Source organism: Trichogramma pretiosum, unplaced genomic scaffold, assembly GCF_000599845.2.
Source record: "Trichogramma pretiosum strain Unisexual culture from Peru unplaced genomic scaffold, Tpre_2.0 scaffold14, whole genome shotgun sequence".
Classification (NCBI taxonomy): Eukaryota; Metazoa; Arthropoda; class Insecta; order Hymenoptera; family Trichogrammatidae; genus Trichogramma; species Trichogramma pretiosum.
The window spans coordinates 1,573,139-1,600,524 of NW_019641706.1; the positions used below are offsets into that span (position 1 = coordinate 1,573,139).

General features: G+C 38.0%; 6 protein-coding genes across 6 annotated transcripts; 3 read left to right on the forward strand and 3 right to left on the reverse strand.

The window, feature by feature from the left end:
• Positions 1-6,337: 6,337 nt before the first annotated feature.
• On the forward strand, positions 6,338-6,895 carry LOC111694520. The gene is made up of 4 exons (XM_023463009.1): positions 6,338-6,345; positions 6,417-6,530; positions 6,589-6,679; positions 6,752-6,895. Exons 1-4 carry the CDS (start codon positions 6,341-6,343, stop codon positions 6,893-6,895), a joined length of 354 nt encoding a protein of 117 aa, XP_023318777.1. The 5' UTR covers positions 6,338-6,340.
• A 7,143-nt stretch (positions 6,896-14,038) lies between these two features.
• On the forward strand, positions 14,039-15,857 carry LOC106656986. Its single transcript, XM_014378212.2, has 2 exons — positions 14,039-14,143; positions 14,228-15,857. The coding sequence occupies exon 2, from the start codon at positions 14,231-14,233 to the stop codon at positions 15,647-15,649; it is 1,419 nt and encodes a 472-aa protein (XP_014233698.1). The 5' UTR covers positions 14,039-14,143; positions 14,228-14,230; the 3' UTR covers positions 15,650-15,857.
• A 2,608-nt stretch (positions 15,858-18,465) lies between these two features.
• On the reverse strand, positions 18,466-19,624 carry LOC106657035. The gene is made up of 3 exons (XM_014378282.2): positions 19,432-19,624; positions 19,025-19,251; positions 18,466-18,921 (listed from the first exon to the last, which is right to left on the reverse strand). The coding sequence occupies exons 1-3, from the start codon at positions 19,497-19,499 to the stop codon at positions 18,650-18,652; spliced, it is 567 nt and encodes a 188-aa protein (XP_014233768.1). The 5' UTR covers positions 19,500-19,624; the 3' UTR covers positions 18,466-18,649.
• A 726-nt stretch (positions 19,625-20,350) lies between these two features.
• LOC106656981 (40S ribosomal protein S19) lies at positions 20,351-21,364 on the reverse strand. The gene is made up of 3 exons (XM_014378208.1): positions 21,261-21,364; positions 20,957-21,027; positions 20,351-20,785 (listed from the first exon to the last, which is right to left on the reverse strand). Exons 2-3 carry the CDS (start codon positions 21,025-21,027, stop codon positions 20,395-20,397), a joined length of 462 nt encoding a protein of 153 aa, XP_014233694.1. The 5' UTR covers positions 21,261-21,364; the 3' UTR covers positions 20,351-20,394.
• Positions 21,365-21,917: 553 nt separating this feature from the next.
• On the forward strand, positions 21,918-24,092 carry LOC106657007 (WD repeat-containing protein 34-like). Its single transcript, XM_014378237.2, has 9 exons — positions 21,918-22,064; positions 22,131-22,215; positions 22,295-22,513; positions 22,584-22,818; positions 22,901-23,102; positions 23,177-23,370; positions 23,440-23,582; positions 23,648-23,850; positions 23,940-24,092. The coding sequence occupies exons 1-9, from the start codon at positions 22,006-22,008 to the stop codon at positions 24,010-24,012; spliced, it is 1,413 nt and encodes a 470-aa protein (XP_014233723.1). The 5' UTR covers positions 21,918-22,005; the 3' UTR covers positions 24,013-24,092.
• Positions 24,093-24,279: 187 nt separating this feature from the next.
• LOC106656957 (NADH-ubiquinone oxidoreductase 49 kDa subunit-like) lies at positions 24,280-26,054 on the reverse strand. The gene has a single exon (XM_014378174.2). It carries the CDS (start codon positions 25,860-25,862, stop codon positions 24,459-24,461), a length of 1,404 nt encoding a protein of 467 aa, XP_014233660.1. The 5' UTR covers positions 25,863-26,054; the 3' UTR covers positions 24,280-24,458.
• Positions 26,055-27,386: the final 1,332 nt, after the last annotated feature.

A 27,386-nucleotide genomic window follows, 5' to 3' on the forward strand; every position in this document is an offset into this window, starting at 1 on the left:
GTTGCTCCCATCTCTCGATCTGTCCTGACCACGGTCAATGCTCTGGCATGACCTCAGGCAGTTTTGATCTACATTGTTTTCTTTGTTCTTGTAAATAATCCGCAGCTTCTTCTTTCAGATAAAAACCAAATTGCTCCTGAATACAAATATTATCCACAATTGTGCAATACGTTCACTGGCCATCGTCATCTTTGTCTGAACTTTCCAAGGGAATGAAATGGTCGGTACCGTTTCCTCGTGCTCTCAGCTAATTCTTGAGCATCCGGAGTTTCGTGTAAAACTCCAGTCTATACCCAGCTGACAGTAGTAATTTCATCACCTCGACGATGTTCAGAGTCAAGCATATTTATAAATATTGTTATTACAAATTAATGCACGTAGGACAGAGGTATGTCATAATTCAATTATCGTGCCCGAACAAAAAAAAATTGCAAGGGAGATGCGTAAAATGGAACTTTGACAAAATTTCACAAAAAAATTAAAGTTCAAGCAATTTAAAGATATATTTATGGAAATTATTACAACAAAAAAAATTTCTTTTAACTGTTGTTAACTTTTAACTGTTGTTCTTCAACATCTGAGGATCGATTTTTAACGTTCAATTCGTTTATATTCTCCTTCTTTCTTTCTTTTATTATAGAACAAATTATTCTTATTAATAAACCCAACATGGCTATATTTTTTCTATGATCATCCAAGTATTATTTAAATAACTATAATTATTGAAACCTATATGAACATTATAGTTACTATTAATGTAAGTGTGTACAAGAAGTGTTTTCTTGGTTTTGTGTTTTTTCATTTATTTCAAACCATTGTGTTTCTTCCCTTCCTAACATCAATCGGTAATATTGGAGTAGATTAAAAAAAAGGCATACAAAAATCAAATCATTGTAGTACGTTCGACCCTGCACTGGACTTGGAGACTGTGGTAATTTCCCGTGAAAAATAATGCTTGTACGCAAATATAACCGATTACATATATTATGCTTTTATTGTGAATGTACACAATAGTATGGAATAATTTACAAAAGCTTTTCCAATAAAGAGAAAAATTTATATAAGATAATTCAACAACAATGAGCAAGTACAATGGTAAAAGTTCTTGAACTATATTCTGTTGGAATCTGAACAACGAATTCTTGATAATTTTTAGTGTTCATTTTTGATTGATATAAATAATCATGGCACAATATTTGCCAATTGTTTTGCAGAAAAGGATTGAAATAAACGAACTAAAACATTTATCAAAATCCGATATATCAGATCTTGAAAAATGTACTAGGAAAATATATCCTTTACTCATACCTGTACTAAAGGTTTCGCTTATATGGCCATTCTGGATTGACATAAAAAAATATGGAGCACGAGTGTCATTTGTGTTTTTCGTTTTATTCATCATATCGACGGTAATATTAAAAAATAAAATTAAAGGGATACACCAGTGTTAAAACTTGAATTATCCATGTTTTCATTTTGAAGGCAAAGGAGCCCTAGCACATCAATTTAACTGTGAATACCATATGAGTTGATTTTCATTTGCAGGTTTTTTACATAGCACGAATAACAAAAAATGCCAAATTCGACATGGATTTGGCAACGGAATTATGCGTTCAATTTCTTATACAATGTTTCGTTACTTCCGGCATGTACTTTATAATTGTGGAAGAAAGAGGGGTGTTGACGGTAAAAACAATCAATTATAATTTTCTATCAAATATTGATGTATGAAAAAATTGTTTTTCAATTAATCAAATTATTTTTCTTTTATTTAATTTCTATAATTTACAAAGGCTAGAGGACTATTATTTATTATGATAAAGAATGTGTTTCAATGTAGTTCCGAGGAAAAAAAATTTCTACAAAATTACATTAATATAGCTAATCTCGCTTCTCTCATAATTACAGGTTTATGCTAAAAAATTAAATTATATGTATTAAATACATATGTATTAAATGGAGAGTTCAATTATTTTTTAGGTCTCATAATTATCACCTATAGTACGTATTTAATTGTTATTCCAACATTATGGCCAGTTACAGTAAATTTAGTTTTATCTGGAAATCATACGTATCAAAAAAAGTTGTCTATTCACTTGGAATTATTTGTAGACGAGGACACACACTTTTACTATTTTTTTATTATTATTGTAATACTATGCTTTATAACAATTGCGTTTGCATCAGGAATTGCCAATTTTTACGTTTGTGTCCTAGCATACGTAATAGGAAAATTTCGATTCATGGGGTACTTATTTATCAATTTTTGTAACTTATTCATACTCAATGAAAATTAATCAAGTCATTCTTGTAATTTAGGATCAAGTTGAAACAGATCTCCAATATGTCGCAAACAGAAGATTTTTTTAAAAAAGATGACGAAGTTTTGAAACATGTCTCTCAACTGGTTCAACTGCATCAATATTGTATCTAGTTGAGTGATAACGTTAAGAATTATCTCGCTTAAATGTATTTCATTTTTTTTCCGATTATAGCTGCTTCGATTTACTCAATACAGTTACTAGCTGTATATTAGTCCCTACGATATTTACGGTAATCGTCGGCCTCAGCGTCTCAGGCTATTTAGTACGATTCCAAACTTAACTATGAAGCAAGATTTAATTAGTAACATCCTAATTTTTCCCTCCTAATTTTAGATGGTAATTGAATGTAAAGATGATATAAACATTGCTCTAAAAATGGGTATCATTTACATATTATGTGTCGAAATTTTGCTTACGACGAGTTATCCGTCGCAGAAAATATACGATGCCAGCAGTGACATTTTTGAAGACTGGTAAAGATGACGATAAAGAATCGAAATTATTATTTCTTTCGTGTTAATTTCAAACTTTTTGGCTCTTTTTGGCTCTTTTTGTCTCTAACAGTTATTCCACCGATTGGTATAAGTACTCGATAAAAACGAGGAAAATGATGCAACTCATACTAATAAGATCCAGTAGACCTTCATGTGTTAGAATTGGGCCAAGTAAATTTTTGAATTTTGAGACGAGTCGACAGGTAGTTATGAATATCAGTAGAAACACATATTTCGACCATTTTATTTTTTTCGTATAACTGCTTCTTATTTCAGATTATACAGTTATCTTTATCCTACGTTGTTTCATTGTTGTCTATATATAATCATTAAATAATGTCTCTGAAAGTGTGACGATTTGAAAAAACTCTTATCCATTAATTTCTTTTAACAAGCCATAGGATCGGTTTTATTCCATGCGATTCACTAATTTTGCATATTAAAAAAAAATACAGACATTTGTTGGAGTTTCAATTCACGTTGTCGTAATTTTTTCATTAATATTAGTGTACAACTGAACGAATTCTACCGATTCAAGAACTGACGATTTTTTATTCTTTTACCCAGAAAACTTAATATTATAATTATTAAAACCTATATAAACATAATCGTTAATATTAATGTAAGTGTGTACAAGAAGTGTTATCTTAGTTATGTGTATTGCAATTGTATCAGCGTATATTTCAAGTGAGAATAATAAAATTAAAATTTAATATTATTTCAATCCATTGTGTTTCTTCCCTTCCTAACATCAATCGGTAATATTGGAGTAGATCAAAAAAAAGTCATACAAACATCAAATCATTGTAGTACGTTCGACCCTGCACTGGACTTTGAGACTCTGGTAATTTCCCGTGAAAAATAATACTTGTACGCAAATATAACCGATTACGTATATTATGCTTTTATTGTGAATTTACACAATAGTATGGAATAATTTACAAAAGCTTTTCCAATAAAGAGAAAAATTGATATAAGATAATTCAACAACAATGAGCAGGTACAATGGTAAAAATTCTTGAACTATATTCTGTTGGAATCTGAACAACGAATTCTTGATAATTTTTAGTGTTCATTTTTGATTGATATAAAAATCATGGCACAATATTTGCCAATTGTTTTGCAGAAAAGGATTGAAATAAACGAACTAAAACATTTATCAAAATCCGATATATCAGATCTTGAAAAATGTACTAGAAAAATATATCCTTTACTCATACCTGTACTAAAGGTTTCGCTTATATGGCCATTCTGGATTGACATAAAAAAATATGGAGCACGAGTGTCATTTGTGTTTTTCGTTTTATTCATCATATCCACGGTAATATTTAAAAATAAAATTAAAGGGACACACCAGTGTTAAAACTTGAATTATCCATGTTTTCATTTTGAAGGCAAAGGAGCCCTAGCACATCAATTTAACTGTGAATACCATATGAGTTGATTTTCATTTGCAGGTTTTTTACATAGCACGAATAACAAAAAATGCCAAATTCGACATGGATTTGGCAACGGAATTATGCGTTCAATTTCTTATACAATGTTTCGTTACTTCCGGCATATACTTTTTAATTGTGGAAGAAAGAGGAGTGTTGACGGTAAAAACAATTAAATATAATTTTCATTCCAGCGGCCCGAAAGTGACTACTTCCCTGCTGCTGCGCAAAGCGGGAAGAGCGATTTTCGGGTCACTGTGCATGAAAAATAGTATACAGGCCTATGCCGCGAAAAAAGAAAGCCCCAGAGCACGTGTTTATCGGCCTCGGCTATCGCCTCGGCTTATCGACCTAGGGCAGTAATATACTATTTCTATCAAATGTTGATGTATGAAAAAATTGTTTTTCAATTACTCAAATTATTTTTCTTTTATTTAATTTCTATAATTTACAAAGGCTAGAGGACTATTATTTATTATGATAAAGAATTTGTTTCAATGTAGTTCCGAGGAAAAAAAATTTCTGCAAAATTACATTAATATAGCTAATCTCGCTTCTCTCATAATTACAGGTTTGTACTAAAAAATTAAATTATATGTATTATATAAATATGACCGATTCTCTGTGAAGTCGAATGGCCAAAAAAAATTTTTTTCTGCAAATATGAAAAACTTATTGTATTTGATGTCAGATTTGTCCCAAAAAAATTTTAGAAAAATCGGGGTCTTCCATGACACTTTTTCAGAGGCCCAAAGATGGCCATTTTAGGGTTTTTTTGAAATTCATGAAAAATCAAAAATATTCAAACAATTCCTGGATGAGGGTAGAATGATTCAAAAGTAAAAGTGCCTTGCAACTTTTTTGTTGGAAATTGTCCACATTTTCAGAAAAAAAGTATACCAAAGTAATTGGAGCATCCTAAAGACGTATAGAGTCGAAAAGACTTGAAAAAAACACAAAACAAAAAATCTAATCGAGTTTGAACCGGACTTTCATATCCAAAACTGTAAAAAGCTTTCTGAAGATGTCAAATACTGCCTGATAGAGTTTTGTAATGTGTCTTACAGTGTAGCGCAATGTAGACAACAATATGTGTCGAAAAACATGCAAAAAAGTTCTGAAAATGGGTGTTTTTGGTGATTTTAGGCAAGTCTTTTCCACTCTATACGTCTTGAGGTGGCTCCAATCACTTTGGTATACTTTTTTTTCTGAAAATTTGGACAATTTCCAACAAAAAAGTTGCTGGGCACTTTTACTTTTGAATCATCCTACCCTGATTCAGGAATTAATTGAGTCCTCTTTTAGAAAGGTGGTGGGGATTTTAGCGATAGCAGTTTATTCGCGCTGTGATTGGTCGTCCAGCGGAAAGCATTAGTGGCACCGCGCAATGTGTCATAACTAACCTCTTTGGGCGTGCTTAAGCGGCAGCAGCGGAGTTGGACTGTCGTTACAAGCCACGACGTTACTTGCCAATAGGACTCGGATCAGTAAATCGCGACAAGTTAATTGTAGAATAAAATTATATTTAACTTATTTAAAAAAAAGTCAAGTTGAAAAAGCCAGAAAAAGGCGAGCGCAGCGAGATGAAAGTCGGGCTAGTATTTGTGGTTTTTCATGAATTTCAAAAAAAAAACCCTAAAATGGCCAACTTTGGGCCTCTGAAAAAGTGACATAGAAGGCCCCAATTTTTCTAAACATTTTTTGGGACAAATCTGACTTCAAATACAAGTTTTTCATATTTGCAGGAAAAAAATTTTTTTGACCATTCGACTTCACAGAGAATCGGCCATATGTATTAAATGGAGAATTCAATTATTTTTTAGGTCTCTTAATTGTTACCTATAGTACGTATTTAATTGTTATTCCAACATTATGGCCAGTTACAGCAAATTTAATTTTATCTGGAAATCATACGTATCAGAAAAAGTTATCTATTCACTTGGAATTATTTGTAGACGAGGACACACACTTTTACTATTTTTTTATTATTATTGTAATACTATGCTTTATAACAATTGCGTTTGAATCAGGTATTGCCATTTTTTACGTTTGTGTCCTAACATACGTAATAGGAAAATTTCGATTCATGGGGTACTTATTTATCAATTTTTGTAACTTATTCATACTCAATGAAAATTAATCAAGTCATTCTTGTAATTTAGGATCAAGTTGAAACAAATCTCCAATTTGTCACAAACAGAAGATTTTTTGAAAAAAGATGACGAAGTTTTTAAACATGTCTCTCAACTGGTTCAACTGCATCAATATTGTATCCAGTTAAGTGATAATGTTAAGAATTATCTCACTTAATTTATTTAATTTTTTTCTTGATAGTTGCTTCGATTTACTTAATACAGTTACTAGCTGTATATTAGTCCCTGCAATATTTACGGTAATCGTCGGCCTCAGCATCACAAGCTATTTGGTACGATTTCAAACTTGATTGTAAAGCAAAATTTCATTAGTAACATCCTAATTTTCCCCCTCCTAATTTTAGATGGTAATTGAATATAAAGAAGATATAAACATTGCTCTAAAAATGGGTACCATGTACATATTGTGTGTTGAAGCTTTGCTTACTGCGAGTTATCCGTCGCAGAAAATATACGATGCCAGCAGTGACATTTTTGAAGACTGGTAAAGATGAATTATTATTTCTTTCGTGTTAATTTAAACTTTTTGGCTCTTTTTGTCTCTAACAGTTATTCCACCGATTGGTATAAGTACTCGATACAAACGAGGAAAATGATGCAACTCATACTAATAAGATCCAGTAGGCCTTCATGTATTAGAATTGGGCCAAGTAAATTTTTGAATTTTGAAACGAGTCGGCAGGTAGTTATGAATATCAGTAGAAACACATATTTTGACAATTTTATTTTTTCGTATAACTGCTTCTTATTTCAGATTATACAATTATCTTTATCCTACGTTGTTTCATTGTTGTCTATCTATAATCATTAAATAATGTCTCTGAAAGTGTGACGATTTGAAAAAACTCTTATCCATTAATTTTTTTAACAAGCCATATGATCTGTTTTATTCCATGCGATTCACTAATTTTGCATAGTATAATACAAAAATACAGATATTTGTTTTGGATTAATTAATTTTCATTCATTTTTAATTCGTTTACTCAGAAAATTTCACAGCCAATTTATACAATTATCTTCACCTTGCCACTTGAGGATTCACAGACAAAGTTACTCACCATCTAGCGATGGAGGTTGGCTTTACTCATACTTGAGTTTTCATAAATTAGTATTTATACGCGCTAATACTCGATGAATATTGAATCATTAATTTTCAATTAAAAAGTTTAAAATATTTCTCGCTCGTTCATTTATAAAAAATAATTCATTTTAATTTTTTGATCAGCATCTGTTTAATGTCTGACATTAAATTAAAACTGAATGTTTGAGGTTTTTTTCAACTATGCAGTTTATAAATGTACAAATCTTATTTTTCTACGATCAAACTTCTCTACAATTACCTATAAACAAAACTTAAATGATATCAAAGACAAAAAAGTTAAAGTCCAAGCAAATTACATAATTAATTACGTTATATTTATTCATTCGTCCTGATTCGGATAGCTAAATTACATTACAACTGTGGTACCTGTTCTAACAGAGGTATCGAATCTCGACAAGATTATATCTTCATTTTTTGCGATAACTACAGTGACCAATGTATATATTATTTATACAAGCTTAATGACTCATTAAGAGACCGCCGCCTCGCAAATACGCCACATATTTTGATTCTCCGTCAACCGGTTCACGATCATTTCGCAGGCATCGTAAGACAGCCTGAAGCTCATCAAGCAGCGCACCGCCCAGCCGCTGAAGAAGCTCCTCGACATGATCTCGCACAGACGCAGAGCCGCGCAAGCTCCTGCTCGCCGCCTTCTCGGCACGAGGTGCCACAGCTTTTCCGAGCTCGCGAACGCGTAGTAGTCCGCGTACGTGACTCTGCGTTTCGTTGCCGCGCGTTTGGTGGGCCTCGACCGGAGCAGATTGTACAGCGACACGCGCCGATTTATCATGATGCGCGGCGCGTTATCAGCGACTCGTCGTCGTCGTCGCGGTTTCGCGTCCGTGCGTTTCATCCTCGACGGAATCGGTCGTCGCAGCGCGCGTTTGGGCCGTGACGACGACGACAGACGCCGATCGTTTGTCGTCGCTGTACTCCGTCGCGCTGCTGGCTCGTCCCTGTACCAGAGATAGTCGAATCTGCGCACCGCCGCCGCCGCAGCCGATCTCGTCTCGAACAGTCCGTGCCTGTCGAAGAATCTCATGATCGTCAGGGCGTCGGCGAGCCTCAGCTCGTAGCCCCAGCGCTCGAGCAGCTCCAGGGTGACCAGAGCCGCGGCGGCCAGTCTCAGCTTGAAGGCGTCGCGATGGTAGGGATGCTCGAGCGCGACGACGTCGGCGCCGAAGTACTCCTCGCTGGGAAAGACGAATTTGGACAGACTAGCGCCACGAGCCAGGAGTATCATTACCAGGCGCGGCTGAAGACTCGCCACGGCCAACTGGAGAGGCGTCCGGCCCTCGTCGTCCGGAGCGTCGAGCCACGGCGACTTGCCGATCTTGTCGCAGCTCTCGAGCACGATCTCGAGTAGTTTCGGAGCGCGATCGTGCCGGCCGATCATCGGATTGTTCCCGCCGCAGATCACGTGCAGTGGAGTCGCACCCTTGCCGTTCACCCGATTCGGATCGACGACTCGTGCCAGCAGCAGCCTCTTGGTCGTCCTCTCCAGTCCCAGCTTCAGCGCCTGGTGCAGTGGCGAGTCGCGGTTATTGCGCGGGCTGCAATACGTGGGCCTCCTGTTCCAAGTGTTGCGCAGTGTCAGGTCCGCGCCCCGCTCCAGCAGAAACGCGGCCAGTCTCAGCTTGCCGTTGTGCAGAGCCAGATGCAGTGGCGTGTTGTCCACCCTGTCTTGGGCGTCGACGTCCACCCCGGGCCGATAATACTCGAATCTCACGTTGGCCAAGGACGCAGCAGAGCCCGGGTCGTACAGCAGCGAGCGCAGCAGCTCGCACTTGTCGCGCCAGGCCGTGTCGTGCGGCGACTCGTCCCGCACTCGCCGATGATAGTCGAACAGAGTCTTGGCCATCGCGACGTCGTCGCTGTCGCGTGCTTTGGCGGCGGCTCTCGCGCAGATCGCGTGCAGCGGAGTCCTGGCGTGGAGGTCGCGCGCGTTCGCGTCGGCGCCCCTCGTCAACAGGAGCGCGGCCACCTCCCTGCGGCGGTAGCGCACGGCCAGGTGCAGCGGCGTCTCGCCCGTTCTCAGGACCCGGTGATCGAGACCGTAGCCGCCCCGATCGAGGAAGCTCGCCACCAGGTCTTGCAAGCCGTGGATGCAGGCCACGTGCAGATGGGCGAGGCCCCAGCGCTTCTCGGTGTACGTCACGTCGAGCCTCGGGTACATCGCGAACACGTTTCGCAGGCTCGATTCGGACCGGCAGCGAGTCGCGAGATGCAGCGGTGTCGGGCAATACAAGAGCTTCGGCGAGCTGGCCCCTTCGTCGACGGCGGGCTCGTCGCGGTAGCCGCTCCGTAACACGAACTCGATGAATCGCGTTCCCGCGTTCGAGTCCGGCTCGCCTTCTTGGTAATTTATCGCATCCCTTAGTAGAGTCAGAATTTTGTAGTCTTCGAGGAAGCTGAGCAGACCGGTAAAATTGCCCGTCCATTGGACGATCAAAGGGTCGAGTCGACGGAGAAGCTCGAGTCGCTCCTCTTCGAGATCCCAATCATCGAACTCTATTAGCAAACTCTTCAATTTACCGAATCTCTCTTCGTACTCGTCGTACTCGTCGTCGTCGTCGTCGTCGTCGTCTCGCTGCAACGTCTCCGAGCCTTCCAAGTGCAGACACATGACCTCCTTTCGAATGATATGAAATATTTTTCACTTATTTGTCTTTCGTTATTTTAGTTATAACGCTGCGGCGTCGTAGAGCGCCGGGAGCTTAAGTTACACGCGTACTTTTGTTTATTGTTTACTTACCGTTCGATCTAGACGGGATATCAGAAACCACGAGCGACGCTTGTACGGAGACGTTGCAAATTTTACGATTTAAATTGTTCGTTAGTATATAGACAATTGAAAAAACGATCGCATTCGGCTGGAGTGTTTTGGAGCGAGCGGATAAAAAAAAGGCCAATTTCGTCGCTCATTGTTTTACGCGTCGAGCTACGAAAAAATATTCAATAAAAATTTCGCATTCTCTTGAAAAAAAATTACTTTTACTTCTCATTTTCGATAAACCATTAAAAATTTACCCAAGCGAATTTCCGTCCAATGAAATGTACATTTGAATTTGATCGACACTCTTGCTCGCGCTTCGATCGACCAATTGCAGAGTGCAAACTCACATGCCGGCGTCTGCTCTCTCGAATCTATTGACAAATCAGTGCCGGGTTTGCACGACTTTTTTTGTTTTCTTCGTGAGGGAGATTTTGCTTCCTCAAAGAGGAAGTTATGTGATATGAAGCGTTAAAAACTTATTTTAGGATCTACCGAGTAGTTAAAAAATTATGTCTTTTTTATCGTCTTAAAAATTGGTTAAAAAAAAAAAAAACTGTAAACATCAAAATTAGTGTTAAACGGTCATTAGGTTAATATTCCACTTTCTCCACTTACAGTCATACGCAACGCAGAGTAGGGTGGTCACTTTTGAAAAAAAAAATTTAACTCGACGGATCCAACGTAAACTAAAAGATTATAGTTTGTAACTAAGATTTCTTTCGTGAAAAATTCGAAAAAGTGATTTTAACAGATTTCAATGGATTTTTAAATTTCATTTTTACCTTGAATGATCGAGGCTAATAGTAGGAATAGCTAAATAGGTTGCCAGCTTTTCGAAAAAAGTTTAATCGTTTTTGAAAGTACACTTTTTTTCGATATTTTCACCATATTGCATTAAATTTTGATTACATTTTTAATTCTAATGGTAATGGTAGTAACAAAAAATTAGTACATTTTTATAGTTACGTTACAACTTTTTTTACTTTTATTTATAATTTTAAATTATATCAGAGGTAACATATATTCAGTAGGGTGGACATTTTATTTTTTAATTGAATTGATGGAACTTAATTCATAAACATTCATCTTTTTTCATACATTTAAAACAAAAATTAATATATTCTAGATAGCTACTAGTAGATAGAATCTACATACATACTTTAATCATTTGTATGCATTGCAATTTTTGACTTACATCAAACATTTTTCACTTTGTACCTAAGACGAACATATTATAGGTAAAGATACAATGAAATTAACATAATTTTGTACTTCACATCTTATGACTCTTTACAACACACAATTTTTTGTATTTTTTTTCAAATTATAAATTTTCATTAGTCATTTACATTCAAAACTATTATCAACATAAATTTGTTCAACACCCAGAGCGCAATTATTCATGTAAGTTAACAAGAATCCAATAACTCTATAATAATGGTACTCAATTTACAATAGATTATCATTTGAAAAGTATCGAACAAACCATCAAACATTTAAATCTAACTTTTGAAAAGGTAAGATTTCAAATGTTGAAACAGGGCTAAGACAATTTATTATTTTATAATAATGAAATTGCGATTCTTTTCGAATTGATGAATCTTTGCAATAATGCATTTTAAAAGTTTAAGTCAAATGTACATTGAATGATAATAATTACGGCAATAACAATAACGCAAGTAATAATAGGATTATAGTCAAAATATATTAAAACAAAAAAATATAGAGTCCTTGCAATAATTTTGCAATGTTCAATTTTTGCCGAAATTAACTCATCGAACCTCTGAAACAGTTAAAATCGCAAACTTAAAAATCAATTTTCTTTATTTTTCTTTCAAAATCCAAAAAAGTACTCACGCATTATCGACGCTCTGACAGTGCATTTGACCCTCGTGAATGGCGCGATTCATGGCGAAGTTCATTATCGTCAAAGTCATCAGCAAGCCGAAGTAGACGATAACCAGGACGATCGTCAATATGATCATAGCATTGATGCACAATCGCCTCCATTTGCTCTCCCGGTACATAAAAAATTCGTAGTCGTACTTGTTTTTGTTGCACAAGTGACAGGTGGTGTCCGACGTGCAGAGAACCGTATTGTTGTTTAAACAAGCCATTTTTTGTGAACTGGAAAAAAAATTAATTATTCTGCGATATGACTGCACTGCACTTTTTGTAAGAATGAATTGGAGGTTTACGGTTTGTATTGGGCTATGCGACTGCGTAACGTGTGCGCGAGACCGAACCGATGAGACGATCGAGACTGTGCCACGTGCGTGTATATACCTGTTGAAGCGCTAGCCAAAACAACGATCCCGGGGATTGTAAACAAAACGTGACCCGATACCGCGAAAAAGTTTCTGTGCGCGCCGAGGCCCGAGCGCTTATTATTATTGATGCACGCAGCGAGAAAGATCCAAACTTCCAAGCCACGGCGGTAAGTATATGAGCGGGCATGATGTTGCTGCCGCTCGATGATCGTTGTTTTGATGAGCTGTCGTTAAATGTATATGGGTCGAAGTAATGCTTTTTTTAATTTTCATACTCACGTGTGTCGCCAATTCAAACACAAGCTTTTTTTCATATTTACGATTTTCAAAACTTTTGTAGATTCGAAGCTCTATCTGGAACGACTGATTTTTTTATTGAAATTTGGAGTTTTGACCAAAGAGCTTGAAGTTTTCTATAAAAAAAAGTCCGAATAAATTTAAGATCATTCATTTTAATGCTGAAAAAGTGTATAAAAATGTGCAAACTTGGTTCGGCTGAAATTTTCAACAAATTATTTTGAAGCCTTGGCGTATCAAAAAGTCTGGAAAAATTCAGAACTTTTTGAACTATTAAAAGGTACCTCTGTTAACTTCTTTAGATTTTTCAAACTAAAAAATTTGCTTCAGAGCCGGTATCGAAAGCAAAGGGACGCCCATATAGACTCCAGTGTTTACGAGCAAGCTTTATGCACGGTTTTAAAAAAACAATACCATTTCGATCTATATTTATACACAAGTTATCGAATAGATCCAACTTTTTCATTTTTTCATTAATTAAAATTACGTTCAAATGGATTGATTTTAATATTATTTATATTTTTGCGGTTGCTCGCTAAGCTCCCTTAAACTCAGCTGCACGATTGTACTTTTTTTTAAGGATACTCCAAAGTCCAAAATAGTTGAGCTAAATTGTTTTACTATTCTGTAAACAGTTGTACTTTTAATAATACTAACTTTTACCATGGTAAAAATATCCAACATTAATAATGGCCTTATGATAAAAAATGAGAATTTTTTAAATAGTTTAAAATACATCATCATTGCTCATTTTTTGGAGATTTTTCTATCACAATTATGTTACAAATATGAAGCGCGCTTTAAGTAACCTGAGAATGATATTTTAATCATACAAAAAAATTCAGAGAAGTTTTCTACCACTTTAAATCTCTACCACCAAATGGCTAATACCTGTACCTGTAAATCTGCAAGTGGCAAAGTCAAAGTAATTGTATAACTCAAAGCACGATTTTATAAGCACGACCGCCATCATTAGGGCCGTATTTGTTCGAAAAAATATGTATAAAATGTTGAGCATTTCTATCAGAGTACATAAATTTTTCAATATCATTCTTGCCCCTGACTACTGCCATTCGAACAAGTCAATTTTATACCCGTATCGAAACCGACATCAAAAATCAATTTTTTTTCGGTTACATCGATTCAAATTATTTATCGTTTCTTCAAAATTATTTGCGTACTATAAAGCCTCACTCGGCTTGCTATAATACACCTCGGTCAACTTTGCCTTCGATCAGTCGACTGCCTACAGTCGCTGTTGACAGTACACACACACACGTAAACAAAGGTAAGCATATAGCTCACCGCTTCGAAATAATCCACACGGACTAATTCTGACAATTTTCTCTCTCTTTTTTCTCGTCCTACATAGACAATGCCTCGCGTGGCGAAAATGCTCAGCTTCCTCCTGCTGGCCAGCAGCCTCCTCCAGGCCTCGTTGACGTCGGCCTTATACACCTACAACAGGTACAGCCCGGGCCAGAATCCGATCTTCGACCTGCACTCGTACGAGAACGCCAGTCGGGTGTTCGCCGTCTGCGACGAGTCCAGCTCCACGTACCAGCAGTGGGCCTCGCCCCAGAGCTGGTGTCTGGTCACCAAGATCGACGATCGGGGCTACCAGCGCCAGTGCAGACTCGGCTTGAGCACGACCACCGTCCAGCCTGGCTCCATGCAAGTGTGGCGCTTCGGCGCCGACCGAGCCATTCTCAACTGGATCGACTCGAGCCAGCCCGCCGGTAAGCGGTGGCGACCGATGGTCGTGCGCTTCAGCGACTGCACGATCTACGAGGCCGATTCCCAACGACTGCGGGGACTCGAGCCCGTGAGCCTCGTCGTCCACGACACCTGGTTCGTCGCCGTAGTCAACAGCGATCGTCGTGGCGAGCAGTGCTACGCCGCGCCCTCCCGCAACCGCGACGTGCCCAGGTGCTGGATAAGCTTCGACGATCGCGCCGGAGTCATCGGCGGGCCCAGGCGCTGGTTCTATCAGGCGGTGCGCGACAACTCGATGATCCTCGTCCCGCTGGAGGCGGGCGCACCGGGCCAAGGCTATCTGCTCATCGACACGCATCAGCGTCAGCGTTCGACCGTCGCTCGAGTCTCCATCCTTGAGCACAGCGGTCGGCTCGTGCCTCTGCAGAATTACACGATTCTGGACGCCGACTCGACGGACGTCGACCCGTACGAGAGGATCGCCTACTCGACGCGCAACGGCTACATCGGCGTCTGCGCCAGGACCACCGGCTCCTCGCCCACCCAGCTCACCTGCCACCAGTGGAACAGACGCGGCCAGTTGAACCTCGAGACGTCGTTCGTCGTGGGCCAACACCGACACTTGCACGAGTTCGCCGTGATGAATCTGCCCGGCTACGGAGGTATGCTCCTGCTCACGGCCGACTGCCAGGACGTCGCCTGTCGCAACTCCAACAATTTCCACTACGTGTCGAAGATCGAGAGCGACGGTAGCACCGGAGTCTCGGACTCGAGGTGGTTCCCCAAGTACGAGTGCGACAGGCGGATCAATCGGGCCGACGCCCAGATCTACCAGCGTCCCGGCCAATATTGCATCAGCCAGGTCTGCTACGAGGACTTCTTCGTCAACGATTACAAGGATCCGGGCCAGAGGCGAAGCAGAGAGTTCAGAATAAACACGCAGTGCTTCGGCGAGGACGAGCTCGGCGGCGGCGGTAGCCAAGGAGGACCCAACGGGCATCATAATAATTATCCCCTGGAAGAGGAACAAAAGCAGACGTGGTGGAATCAATATTTCACCGAGTGGTATATACAGTGATTGTGTGTCTTGTTTGTACGCACACACACACACACATATGTAACAAGTCGCGCATTGTGTGACGATCGAGATTTCTGTTTATGTCCCGTTTGATATAATAGTTTTACATGTACTGCTTACGATCGAGTTTTAGAATTAATTATATGTATACAAATTTGACATGACTTGGACGTGGAATAAATAAATAATTTTCTATATACAATTGAAACGGCCTGCCTTGTTCTTAAATACAATATCTTTCACGAGTATGAATTAATGAATAAATAATATGACGATCGAGATGTACCGATCGGTTCGCTTTCGGGAGAATAATCACTGCTTCCGATATCAGAAATAATCTATACTCAACGCGCTTGAAAAATTATGACGCATCTACGAGCCGTTACGGGTAATTTTACTATGCTAAACGATGAAGCTTGGATCGGGGCAATTTTGATCCATTACTTACAAAGATATGTGAATAAAAATTTCGAAGAAGCTGCAGTACGACCTATCCTGAAGTACGAGAAAAGCGATGTGTATGTTCTTTTGAAATTAATTTCAATTAAAAATCGTTTACACAAATGGATAGTCTTAATATCCACATCAATCTTACATTTGCGATATAAACAGAAAATTTTCAAATGAAACAATCATGCAGTGCATCTCTTACTTATGACTATTCAACAAATGTACTTTTTCAGAAGATTAATTTCAACATTTCCATTTCCGATTATACTGCGGTTTCCTCGTAGTGCTCTTTATCGTGTAAAACAATATTGAAAAAATAAGTAAATTTTCGGAATAAAATAAAACACTAATTTCATCTCCCTTCGGCTCGAAGCTGTAAGATACTTGGCTCGAAGGAAATTTTATGTCGAGGAGCACTTTCGGCATTTGAAACGTCTATAAGATAGTTGCAATTGTGGCATCAATATAATTGTTAAATATATTATGGATAATTTAATTAACAGAAAAATCTATTCTAACATAAATCTTCATTCGAGGTTTTTGTAATCATCGAAAAATATTTGAAACACCATCTACGTTATTCTGCATCGGTAAAGAAGTAAAATCGAGTAAACGATACATGAGTGGTGACAGCCACTTCGAATTCCGCGGATATTACGTCAAAATGGGTTTTCCGCGCTTAATGAATGATCGGAGAAAAAAAATATTACTGGCCAGCAGCAGTAGGTTTTACTAGGAGCATCGTGTGTGAAGTAGACAGTCGTTGTGAATCAGTGGGTCGTAAAAGTTTGCGCTCACAGCTGCGGTGTCAAATATAGAAACAAAAATAGTCAAAAATTAAGTTTGTGAATATACGCTAATTTACAATTGCTTATAACAAAGTGCTGAACATTTTTTGAGGCAGTTAAGCTGCTGTGCAGTTTAAATAACTATTTTACAATCAGTGTCAGTAAGAAAAACAAAATGCGGCATAATCGGTTTAATCTTCTGACAGAGAGTCGAGAAGAAATTGGTCGTAGATTCATCAACACTTTTATGAAGGAAAATTATGGATGGCGAAAGAAGGACATCTGGATATTTTTAGATGAAGAATTTGACAACAAAGTCGAGGATATCAACTGGATTTTCAAAATAATCTTAGAGGAAGAAACATGGCCATCGTCGGTGGTCGTCAGAGTACTCATAGAAAGTGGTGCCGAGTTGCAAGTACTCAATGATGAGAGATTCTCGTATTTACACGCAGCCTGTATGTATGGCCTCGATGAGGTGGTGCAAAGATTCATAAATAAAGGCGTGAATATCAATGTCAAAACGTTTTACAAAAAAAGACGCAACGAATCTCCATTGACATTAAGCCTCGAAACAGGATATTTGTCTACGGCGGAAATTTTACTGAAAAATGGCGCCAGTCTGAAATTTTTACGTGGCTGGCATAAGAACCCTTTGAGTTACACGAGCTGTTGATATAACTGAAATGAGTTCTGTAGATGGAAATTCATTGCTGATCAATACTTCGAGGAACTCCTAAGATCTGTCAATAATTCCGGGGTAATAGAAAATCTCAGCGACTCGGACGACAGCGACGCCGGAGGTTTTACATTTTTACATTTGGCCTGCATTTGCGGCAACGTCGAGATGATACAGAAATTCATCGATCAAAAAACCGATCTTGATCTTCTTTGGTCAGGTCCATGCTCCAAAGAATTACCATTGACTTTAGCTATATAATATAAACAAATGGAAGTAGTAGAGATGCTCTTGAAAAATGGCGCCAATATAAGCATGAAACTCTTGGGTAAAAACCCTTTGCACATTTTTTTCCTTGAATTTGATAATGACCCTGCAGCTATTCTTGAGCTTCCTTTTTCATGGCCCAAGGCAGTAATGTACTACTTTGTAAAAGAAGTGTAAATGTGAATTATAATAGCGACACAATATTGTACTTGTAAAATATTATATGCAATAAGTTCCGTATAATGCATAAAACATTGTAAAAATGTAGAATTAAATGTTTACCGAGATGAGGCGATAAAAAAACTCAAACAAAAGTTAAAGGAGAAGAGAAAGAAATGGAAAAAGTTAACGAGAGAAATTTGTATGTATAATTTATATCGTAGCATTGTTTTCATGCATAGGGTAATTAAAATATGATTCTGAAAAATATTTTTAGCGTTAACTTTATTTTTCAATTAGATAGAAAATGAGATACTTTGGGAATATAAAAAAATGTAAATAAATCAATTCTATAATTTAACAGACAAACCTTCGAATCCTTGAATTATTTTATAGACTGTAATTAAGTAACACTCATTTTAGAAAATAATCATTAGGATAAAACATAATATGCTGTTACAGTCTCATAAAAAATAATGCATTAAAAATACGCATACATAAAAATTAATCATTGCTTGCTCCTTTTCATCGCACTTCAAACTCTTCAAAAATATCGTTTAATTCATTCTCTCGTTTACTCAAAATCAGTCATATCAACAACGTCACGTCTATTAATTTTCGAAATGACACATAAAACCGATTTTTCTCCATGCGTTCTCAAGACTCCTCTACTTGGTGTACTGCGGGTGACGATGGCTGCTGTAAATGCTGCTGCTGCTGAATACGGCCGCATTCCCGGAATTTTCTCAGCGCCTCGGCGGGTGTAGCTTTATTCGCGGAATCGTTGCTCGTAACGTTTTTCAATTTACAAAAGCGCGTAAATAGGGCAGAGAGCTTGGCCTGCGACTGTTCGCTCAGATTCGTCTTGTAATCGACGTTGCGCAGCATTTCCAGCAGCTTCTTGGACGTCTCGAGGGTCTCTTCGTGACCTGCAGAACGGAGTTGGAGATATATATCACGAATTTTTCACCACTTTTTACGGATGCCGAGATGAAAAATCGTTCATTCAATGGGACGAGCGACGCTTCTTACCTTTTTCATTTCTCAGCGTATCTACTAGGATTTCGAGGTGTCCTATGATCTTTTTGCGATGGTCGTCGCTGATTAATTTTTTATCGTCGCGTCCGCATCTTTTCTTATCTACGATTAATCTTCGTCGATGATTCATGAAAGGAGGATATCGACGCGGTGGGCCCCTATACTCTTTGTTGCATTTCGAACAAATGCTCGGGATGGCAGGCGGTGGTCTGAGGGCAAATCTGTAAACAATTTGTTTTTTTCAACGATTCAGGATGTAGACCGTAAAAGCGGATGAAATACGCGAAAAATTATTAGTGCAATTTGAAATGATGAATAAGTGTCTTTGTTCTGTGACAGGCTCAATGCTATTTCTACACATGCGTAATTAACACTTGTAAAATCCACTCAATTGCACAAACCTTGGACAAGGCATCATCATTCGTGGATCCCAAAAACAGTTACTCGATTGAAAGCACCAAAAACACATTTTTGCAAAGAAAACAATTTTACACCGGAAAGAAAAAATATATTTATCACTCTCTAAGCTCTATAATTGTTCGAACCTTCGCGTTTGGACTCGCAATTCAAACTGCTGCTCGAGTACACCATGCATCGAGGCGTAAAAAAGTTTGCTCGGCGCTTTTTTTTATCGTCTCCTGCCTTCTATCGTCGCAAACATGCTTAGTAAGTATGAGAGAAGTGTAAGTCGACACCACCACTTGGTGTATGCGACACACGTTATACTAGAGAATCTGTACTAAAGGCCTTTGGTTTGGTAAACTTTTCAAAACTGATTCAGTTTCTTTGACTGCGCAAAATTGAAAAACTGGCAAGATATTCTTATTTTTATAGGATTTTTTGTCAATCGATTGGATAGTTTGGCACTACATTTGGAAGAATAATATTTAAACTTGGAACAGAGTTTAGACATGATTTAAATTTTCGATATTTAACTTTATAGTATAGGCAAATTATTAAATTTACTGTAAAATTAATTGATAGTTTAACATTGCTTATAGAAAAATAATATATGAACTTGGACTAGCTTGGCAGGCATCTGATTTAAACTTTGGATCTTTAACTTCATAGTGTAAGCAAATTATCCTTTTAACAATAAGTCCATCAAATTATCAAATTTACCATGAAGTTAGTTGATGCTTTGTCAATACGTATAGAAAAATAATGTATGAGCTTGAAGAAGAGTGTAGACATTTTTATTTAAATTGTTGATCTTTAACTTTATATTTTAAGCAAATTAATAATAAGTTGTGAAGAGTAGTAGTAAAAACCATGGACGGATACTGTGGATTTGTTTATTTTAAATAAAAATTACCAAAATAAAACAAATGTATTTTTAAGAAACTTTAATACATTATATTTTTTTACAAGGTAAGGGTTTCTTGAACCTTCACTTTTTTGCTCTTGGCTTTAACCTGAGCGGCAATTCTGTCAAGATCTCTGCGACCCTGGCTGGTCAATTTGCGACCACCAGTGGCTGTCTTCTCGATAAGCTTAAGGTGCTCCAAACTCTGGAGAGCTTTGCGAGCAACACCACCAGCAGAGCGGCAGAAATGGCTTGGGTGGGTTCCGTTGCGTTTGCGTCCACCATAGATTTTGGTAACAGCACCAACACCAATGGGGCTGCGGATGTAGATGTGTCTGGCAATAGAGGCACACCTGGTGTAGTACCAGTCGGGGTCATAGGGAGCCAACTCCTTGAACTTGGCTGTCTTGACCAGATCAACCCATTCTGGCACACGGAGCTTGCCGGTCCTAAACAAATAATTTTTCATAAGTTATGTTAACAAAATTGTAGAATTTTAAAAAGAAAGCTTACAGCACACAAAAAAATATTCTGTTTGCAGATGAACTGTAGTGAGCTACAGTACTGTTAGTGCATTATTTTTTAGGTTAAAGTGACCGGCAATAAAAAAATTCACTTACTTTTTCATGAAGGAAGCCAAAGCCTTCACGAATTTGTGTTGGTCAACATCCTTGACTGTTACGGATGGCATCTTAAAACAAAAGAAAGTAACAATTTACAACAATCTTTCTTTTTAAACTATTTCAATCATCGAATTAGCGCAACGAACCACGTGCATGTGGCATGTCAATACAATCAATCACATTTATGAACTTCACTTGTAAAATTATACATGAATATTAAATGGAAGGATTGTTTGCGCATCAAAGTTGCATTTTGTGAATTTTATCCTAATGTTTATGTCTAAAAAGCAACAAAAATTACCTTGATCAATTGTAAAGATGTCAGCTGTATTCTAGCACGACTCAGTAAAAGAAGCTGTAATTGGAAAGAAGGTTACTAGGGAGAGCGAGATCGGAACGCGCATGTGGCAGTACCATCACTACTCGTCGACGTGAAGCGACCCTCGAGTAGCGGTAATTTGAATTTAGCTCTTTCGATTTTTTATTAAAAAAAAAAATAAAAATAGAAAATTTACTTCAATAAGAAAGCAATACTATTATTTACATTTCTTTCATTTCGTAGTTTTTTATACATTTATTTTAAAATTCATTTATAGTCTGAAAATTTTTCAATTTATGTTGTTAAATTTATTCAAATTGATTAATTTTTGTTTTAAATTATCTTTCTTACTCCCGATTGAAAGTGATATACACACAAAAAAATTAACAATTATAAAAATAAGTTAATTACAAACGAAAACTGAAATAATCGAATTTTCATTTTGCGTTGTTTACAATAGAACGCAAATGTAATATTACCCGAAGAAGCCATATGGCACATCGCAACCAAGCAGAATAACAAACTCCTTTTGTGTACATTTTTTCGGTGTCAAATGTGCGACGAGCGAAAAAATTATAACAAGCTTTTGTTGTCTAAATGAGTTTTTATTAAATTTTATTTTTATAATATAATTTCATATTGAATTTATTAAAGAGTTTTTTTATATTTACATAAGTATTTTACGCATAATATTTATTAATTAAAATAATCATAAGTCAAATCAAACATGTTCAGTGATAAGTCTTACAGTCCTGTGAGTTTCGAGTCCGTGACGACTAATGAAAAGTACGTATTTTGCATATAATTTTCAGCATATACTGATGGAAATGTATTAATATTATTCTTTAATAGATCACAAAAATCCGCCAACATTCAAACTGAGCATGTCGTCTATGAATCGGAAGAAACACAAGTTGTAGAAACTAAAAGTATTCAAGTAAACAATTTATAGTCATGATTAAATATAAGTTTACAAAATGGAAATAATTGGTAAATTTTCAATTTATTATTTTCAGACACAGACTGCAAATGAGACTCCAACTAATGAACCAAAGTACGATGAGGATAAATTGGCAGAATTTTTAAATCGCATTGCACCTGGTGTGTTCAAATTTTTAGACGAACAACACGGAACAAGTGCCTTTAATGATTATACCGTAGGAAGTAGCGATGAACCAGCTGTTAACATTCAGTTAATAAATAGAATCAATACTTTAGACTTGTCTGAGTTCAAGGTATTTTATTTTTGTTTTTACACCTTCCATAACTTCATTTTTAACCAATATAATAACAATTTCATTTTAGGGCAAAGTAAGCAGTGTAACATGGAGTACTGGTGGTGGTACTTTGGCAATTGGGCATAGTGCCACCCAACACAAATCATGGTGCAATGACATTACCAAAGTTGATTTATACAATCTTTCAAAAGACAATTTACTCATGACTGTACCAACTAAATCACTTGAAGTTTCATCTTGTGTGACAACTTTGCTATATCATCCAGATGAACCATCAATATTGGCTGCTGGATTGTTTGATGGTAAAAATTACTGAATTCATTAGAATATTTTTATTTTTTCTGCAGCTGTTAAAAGAAAAGGTATCCAAAATTTTTTTTTTAGGTGATGTTATGGTATGGAATCTTAGAGAAGAATCTTCAATAGCACCATTGTTTGTATGTACTCATGGAGAAATGGTTACTCAAATTTATTGGCATTCCAGAATACTAAATGATGCATCAGCATTAATAACATCTGGGGGAGATGGCTATATTTACATACACAGGCTTACCATTAATTTTACTCAAAGTTCAACACAAAAAAAGTAAGCTCAAAAGTTGAAAATAAATTACAAACAACTGATACTCTGAGTTCATTGGCTACTATTGAATTTTTTAGATATAAAATATTAAAAGAAAAAAATCTTACTGAAAAATCTGCATTAGGAAATGAAGGTGAAGATAAAAATGCTGAAGCTGGGCTTCATATCACCTCTTTTGATTTTTCAGCAAAAGATCACAAAGTATTTGTAGTCGGAACTTTATGTGGTAGGCTTTATAAATGCAATTTGGATCAAACAATTCCCATTGAAGGTAAATCTCAAAAGTGTGTATATTCTTGCATCGATTAACTTACCTTTTTATCGTTTATACTTGATATAGGTACTGAAATGATTTTTGATCCAGTAATAAGTGAATATGATAAACATAAGAGTACAGTAACTTGTGTCAAGAGTGCTCCCACCCAAAACTTATTTGTTTCATCAGGAGCTGATAGAGAAGTTCATATTTATGACTTTGACCAGGTAAGATAAAAATGTTAAAATTTTTATTTTTATAAAATTTTTAACTCATTTCAATATTCTCATAGCCTGCCAGTTTAAAAATTATCACATTAGACAGCACACCAGTGCAAATAAGTTGGCATTTTGGTAACTTTGATGTATTTTTGGCATATGGTGCTGGACCAGAAGTCAAATTCTTCAATGTTAAAACAGGTAGACCATTGTCTAAAACTATGCTCTATTCTGAAAATAGAGAAAATGCTACTTGCCTTAGTTTCAATTCAAAAAGGTAATGTCATTTAAATTGATATGTTTATAATTGTTCTTTACAAAAATGTTGATAAAATTTAGTTCTAAATAAAATTATAAATTTTCTAGAGAAATGGTGGCAATCGGAGATACAAAAGGTAACTTGGAAATCTGGAGAATGTCAAGAAGCTTGTCTAATTGATGAGACATAGTGTAGTACATGAATTTAGTACTATTGACATGAATATTATTTTTTACACAAATGTATTATAATGCTTCAAATTCCAGGAATAGATATTTTATCACAAATAAAAGTATTAGTAAAATATAACTGGATTGAATTATTTTTTTAACAAAAAACATTGATAAAGCCTTTTAAAGGGTAAACTTGACTAAACAAAACTGACACTTAAAATATGAAAAGTCCATGATTTTTAAAAAAACTATGGATTTATTAAATGTGGGATGATAGCATTTGACAATAAAATAGCATTTTATTTATAAATCAACAGAACTAATCATTTAACCATTTTAAAGAAATAACAATTTATTCTTAAATATTATGTGACATACAAATTTCTTTTCGTAAATCATGAGACAAAATCTTTTTCTATGTATATTTTACAAGTTTTTACTAAGTATAACAGCTTATCTGTCAATCTCACCAAATACAACGTCCAATGTACCAATAATGGCTACAATATCAGCCAACATGTGACCTGGACCCATCTTTTGTAGAGCTGCTAAGTGAGCAAAACCTGGAGCCTTAATTTTACACCTATATGGCCTCGAACTGCCATCACTTACAAGGTAAACTCCGAATTCTCCCTTTGGAGCTTCAATAGCTGTATACGTAGAGCCAGGGGGTACTTGGTAACCTTGCGTAAACAATTTGAAGTGATGGATAAGGGCCTCCATGCTAGTTTTCATTTCCTGTCTCCTGGGTGGTGCAATCTTGGCATCGTCTGTTCTGATTTCACCGGTAGGCATCTGATTCAAACATTGCTCGATAATTCTCAATGACTGTCTCATTTCTTCGATGCGGCAAAGATATCTGTCATAACAATCTCCTTTGTGGCCAATTGGAACATCAAAGTCAACAAGATCGTAGGCATCATAAGGCTCTGCTTTTCTGATGTCCCACTTGATACCAGATCCTCTGACCATTACACCACTGAAACCATAATTCAGAGCGTCTTCTGCAGAAATCACACCGATATCTTTGGTTCTCTGAATCCAAATTCTGTTTTCAGACAACAGATCTTCTACTTCATCGATTCTCTCTCCGTACTTGGAGGCCCAGTCGTAAATGTCGTCCATGAGACCAAGTGGCAGATCGAGTGCCACACCACCGGGTCTTACATAAGCAGAGTGCATACGAGCACCGCTGGCTCTCTCGTAGAACTCCATGAGCTTCTCACGCTCCTCGAACAGCCAGAAGAAGGGCGTCAGGGCGCCGACGTCGAGGGCGTGGGTGCCGATACCCATGATGTGATTGAGGATGCGAGTGAGCTCGGCGTAGAGGGTGCGAATGTACTTGGCTCGAAGGGGCACCTCGATGTTCAGCAGCTTCTCAATGGCCATCGAGTAGCACTGCTCGTTGCACATCATCGAGACGTAATCGAGTCGATCGAAGTAGGGCAGCGCCTGGGTGTAGGTCTTGTACTCGATGAGCTTCTCGGTGCCGCGATGCAGCAGACCGATGTGCGGATCGGCGTTCAGCACGACCTCGCCGTCGAGCTCGAGGATGAGACGCAGCACACCGTGAGCCGCGGGATGCTGGGGCCCGAAGTTGACCTTGATGTTCTTGATGGTCCTCTCCGGGGGCAGCTGCTCCTTGAGGTAGGGCTCGAACTTCCACTTGGGCAGATTGGGGTCGGGTATCCATGTCGGGCCCTTGAACTCCTCGAGATAGTCCTTGTCGGGGTACCATTTGTCAGCGTAGAGTCGCACGGAGCTCACCTGGACCGCGGACTGGGGCTGCTGGTGCAGCAGGTGATTCCTCACCGAGTGAGGGATGCGACCGAGATTTCGTAGTACCGCCGCCGCCATTTTTCACACACGGTGTTGCGGACGGTGTGTCTCGATCCGTCTGCTGTTTCTGTTGCTGGATTCTCAACAACTCTCGCTGTACTTTGTTGTAGGTTATGAACGTCAATTACAACATCACAGACACAAAATATCGATTGCGCGAACTTACGCTCTCTGCAGAGCTGGTAATTGTCGCGGCAAGCAAAACAGATCCACGTCGTCTGCAGTGAAGTAAGTAAGACAGCTCTTGGTGCCCGAGCCTCGCGACAGATGGCGCTGAGCGTTACGAAAGGTCGCGCAACTTTTTACTACAGTGTTCTGGCAGCATAATGTATCATTAAATGCCAATAAAAAATTTACAAAACTGAACTGAAACTGCGCAACTTTTTAGCATCGTCTGCAGTCACATTGTATTACTATTATTATTATTATCATACGCGACGGCTGTAAAAATAAACGCGAGAGTCACAAAGTCGATTTCGATTCTCTCTTTTTTTTAATTACTCTCTTCTCGAGCACGCAGCTGGTGGTGGCAATTTCGAGCGCGTGCGATTATTTATTTTGATATCATCATCGTCGTCGTGCGAGAGCTTCGAGAGCCATATCGAGCGCGATACTATACATGTCATCCGTCATTGTCATTTATATTCTAGAAACATATGCGAATCTCCGAAATGAAATAAACGAGCTCTGCTCGGCTGCTCTCAAAGTCATCGTCGTTTTTTTTTTTTTTTTGACACCCATTAGCAGCGAGACGCACGCACGCATACACACATTTAAAGTCTCTCGCGGAACAAAGGAATCGAGGTTCGTTCGGCTCGCGACGACTCCGAGGGAGAGAGAGAGAAAGAGAAAGAGAGCTGTGCGAATCGAGTCTTACAAGAAGTCGGAGCAAGACGAGAGAGGCAAGGCAAGGAGAGAGAAGAAAGAAAGAAAAAACTTGTTTTGCGAGCTGCTCAGCTCGACGACTCTTTAACGTTCTAGAAAGTCAAGGCATCGACGCGCGAATATATTATTAACTTCCAAAAACGCGCAGTAAGCATAAGGCAAAGCAGCATTTGTATAATGTAAACTAAGAGGCCTGTATGTATGTATGTACAAGTGTGCAGAAAGGCACAAGACCTACACGTTAATATTATGCTACATAACACGACGATGCAGGAAGAAACAGGAGTTTGCTGTTGGAGCAGGTAGAGAGGAGGGTGTAGTACAGAAAGATGGAACTAGTTGGTAATGGTGGGGAGAACCTCGGGGTCTCGAAGGGATGGTCGATCATCGCTTGTGTATATGTTCGCTACTCGGCGTTCGTTGAGTTTCGCACGTATGCCTGGCTGCTGCTGCTGCTAGCTAAGCTCAGCTCCGTTCTATGCAGCTCTACTCGCTCGCTCGATGTTGCTTGCTGCTGCTTTTGCGCTCGGAGCCGTGTATATTTGCACGTATGTGCTATATGTATACTATATAGGTATATACGTTGAATGTTATTGCTGCCGTGCTGTGCTGCGGCACTGCCAACTCTGAAAGTCTCTCTGCTCCGTGTTTGTATAC

Excerpts from the sequence above, each read along its gene's own strand:
- LOC111694520 (XM_023463009.1), top strand. Across the intron at positions 6,531-6,588 it reads CTGCATCAATATTGTATCCA|TTGCTTCGATTTACTTAATA; the intron begins GTTAAGTGATAA and ends TTTTCTTGATAG. Across the intron at positions 6,680-6,751 it reads TCAGCATCACAAGCTATTTG|ATGGTAATTGAATATAAAGA; the intron begins GTACGATTTCAA and ends TCCTAATTTTAG.
- LOC106656986 (XM_014378212.2), top strand. The coding sequence starts at position 14,231 with ATGCCTCGCGTGGCGAAAATGCTCAGCTTCCTCCTGCTGGCCAGCAGC.
- LOC106657035 (XM_014378282.2), bottom strand. The coding sequence starts at position 19,499 with ATGTGTTTTTGGTGCTTTCAATCGAGTAACTGTTTTTGGGATCCACGA. Across the intron at positions 19,252-19,431 it reads ATGATGATGCCTTGTCCAAG|ATTTGCCCTCAGACCACCGC; the intron begins GTTTGTGCAATT and ends AATTGTTTACAG. Across the intron at positions 18,922-19,024 it reads TACGCTGAGAAATGAAAAAG|GTCACGAAGAGACCCTCGAG; the intron begins GTAAGAAGCGTC and ends TCCGTTCTGCAG.
- LOC106656981 (XM_014378208.1), bottom strand. The coding sequence starts at position 21,027 with ATGCCATCCGTAACAGTCAAGGATGTTGACCAACACAAATTCGTGAAG. Across the intron at positions 20,786-20,956 it reads TTGGCTTCCTTCATGAAAAA|GACCGGCAAGCTCCGTGTGC; the intron begins GTAAGTGAATTT and ends TTATTTGTTTAG.
- LOC106657007 (XM_014378237.2), top strand. The coding sequence starts at position 22,006 with ATGTTCAGTGATAAGTCTTACAGTCCTGTGAGTTTCGAGTCCGTGACG. Across the intron at positions 22,216-22,294 it reads TAGAAACTAAAAGTATTCAA|ACACAGACTGCAAATGAGAC; the intron begins GTAAACAATTTA and ends TATTATTTTCAG. Across the intron at positions 23,851-23,939 it reads CTTAGTTTCAATTCAAAAAG|AGAAATGGTGGCAATCGGAG; the intron begins GTAATGTCATTT and ends TAAATTTTCTAG.
- LOC106656957 (XM_014378174.2), bottom strand. The coding sequence starts at position 25,862 with ATGGCGGCGGCGGTACTACGAAATCTCGGTCGCATCCCTCACTCGGTG.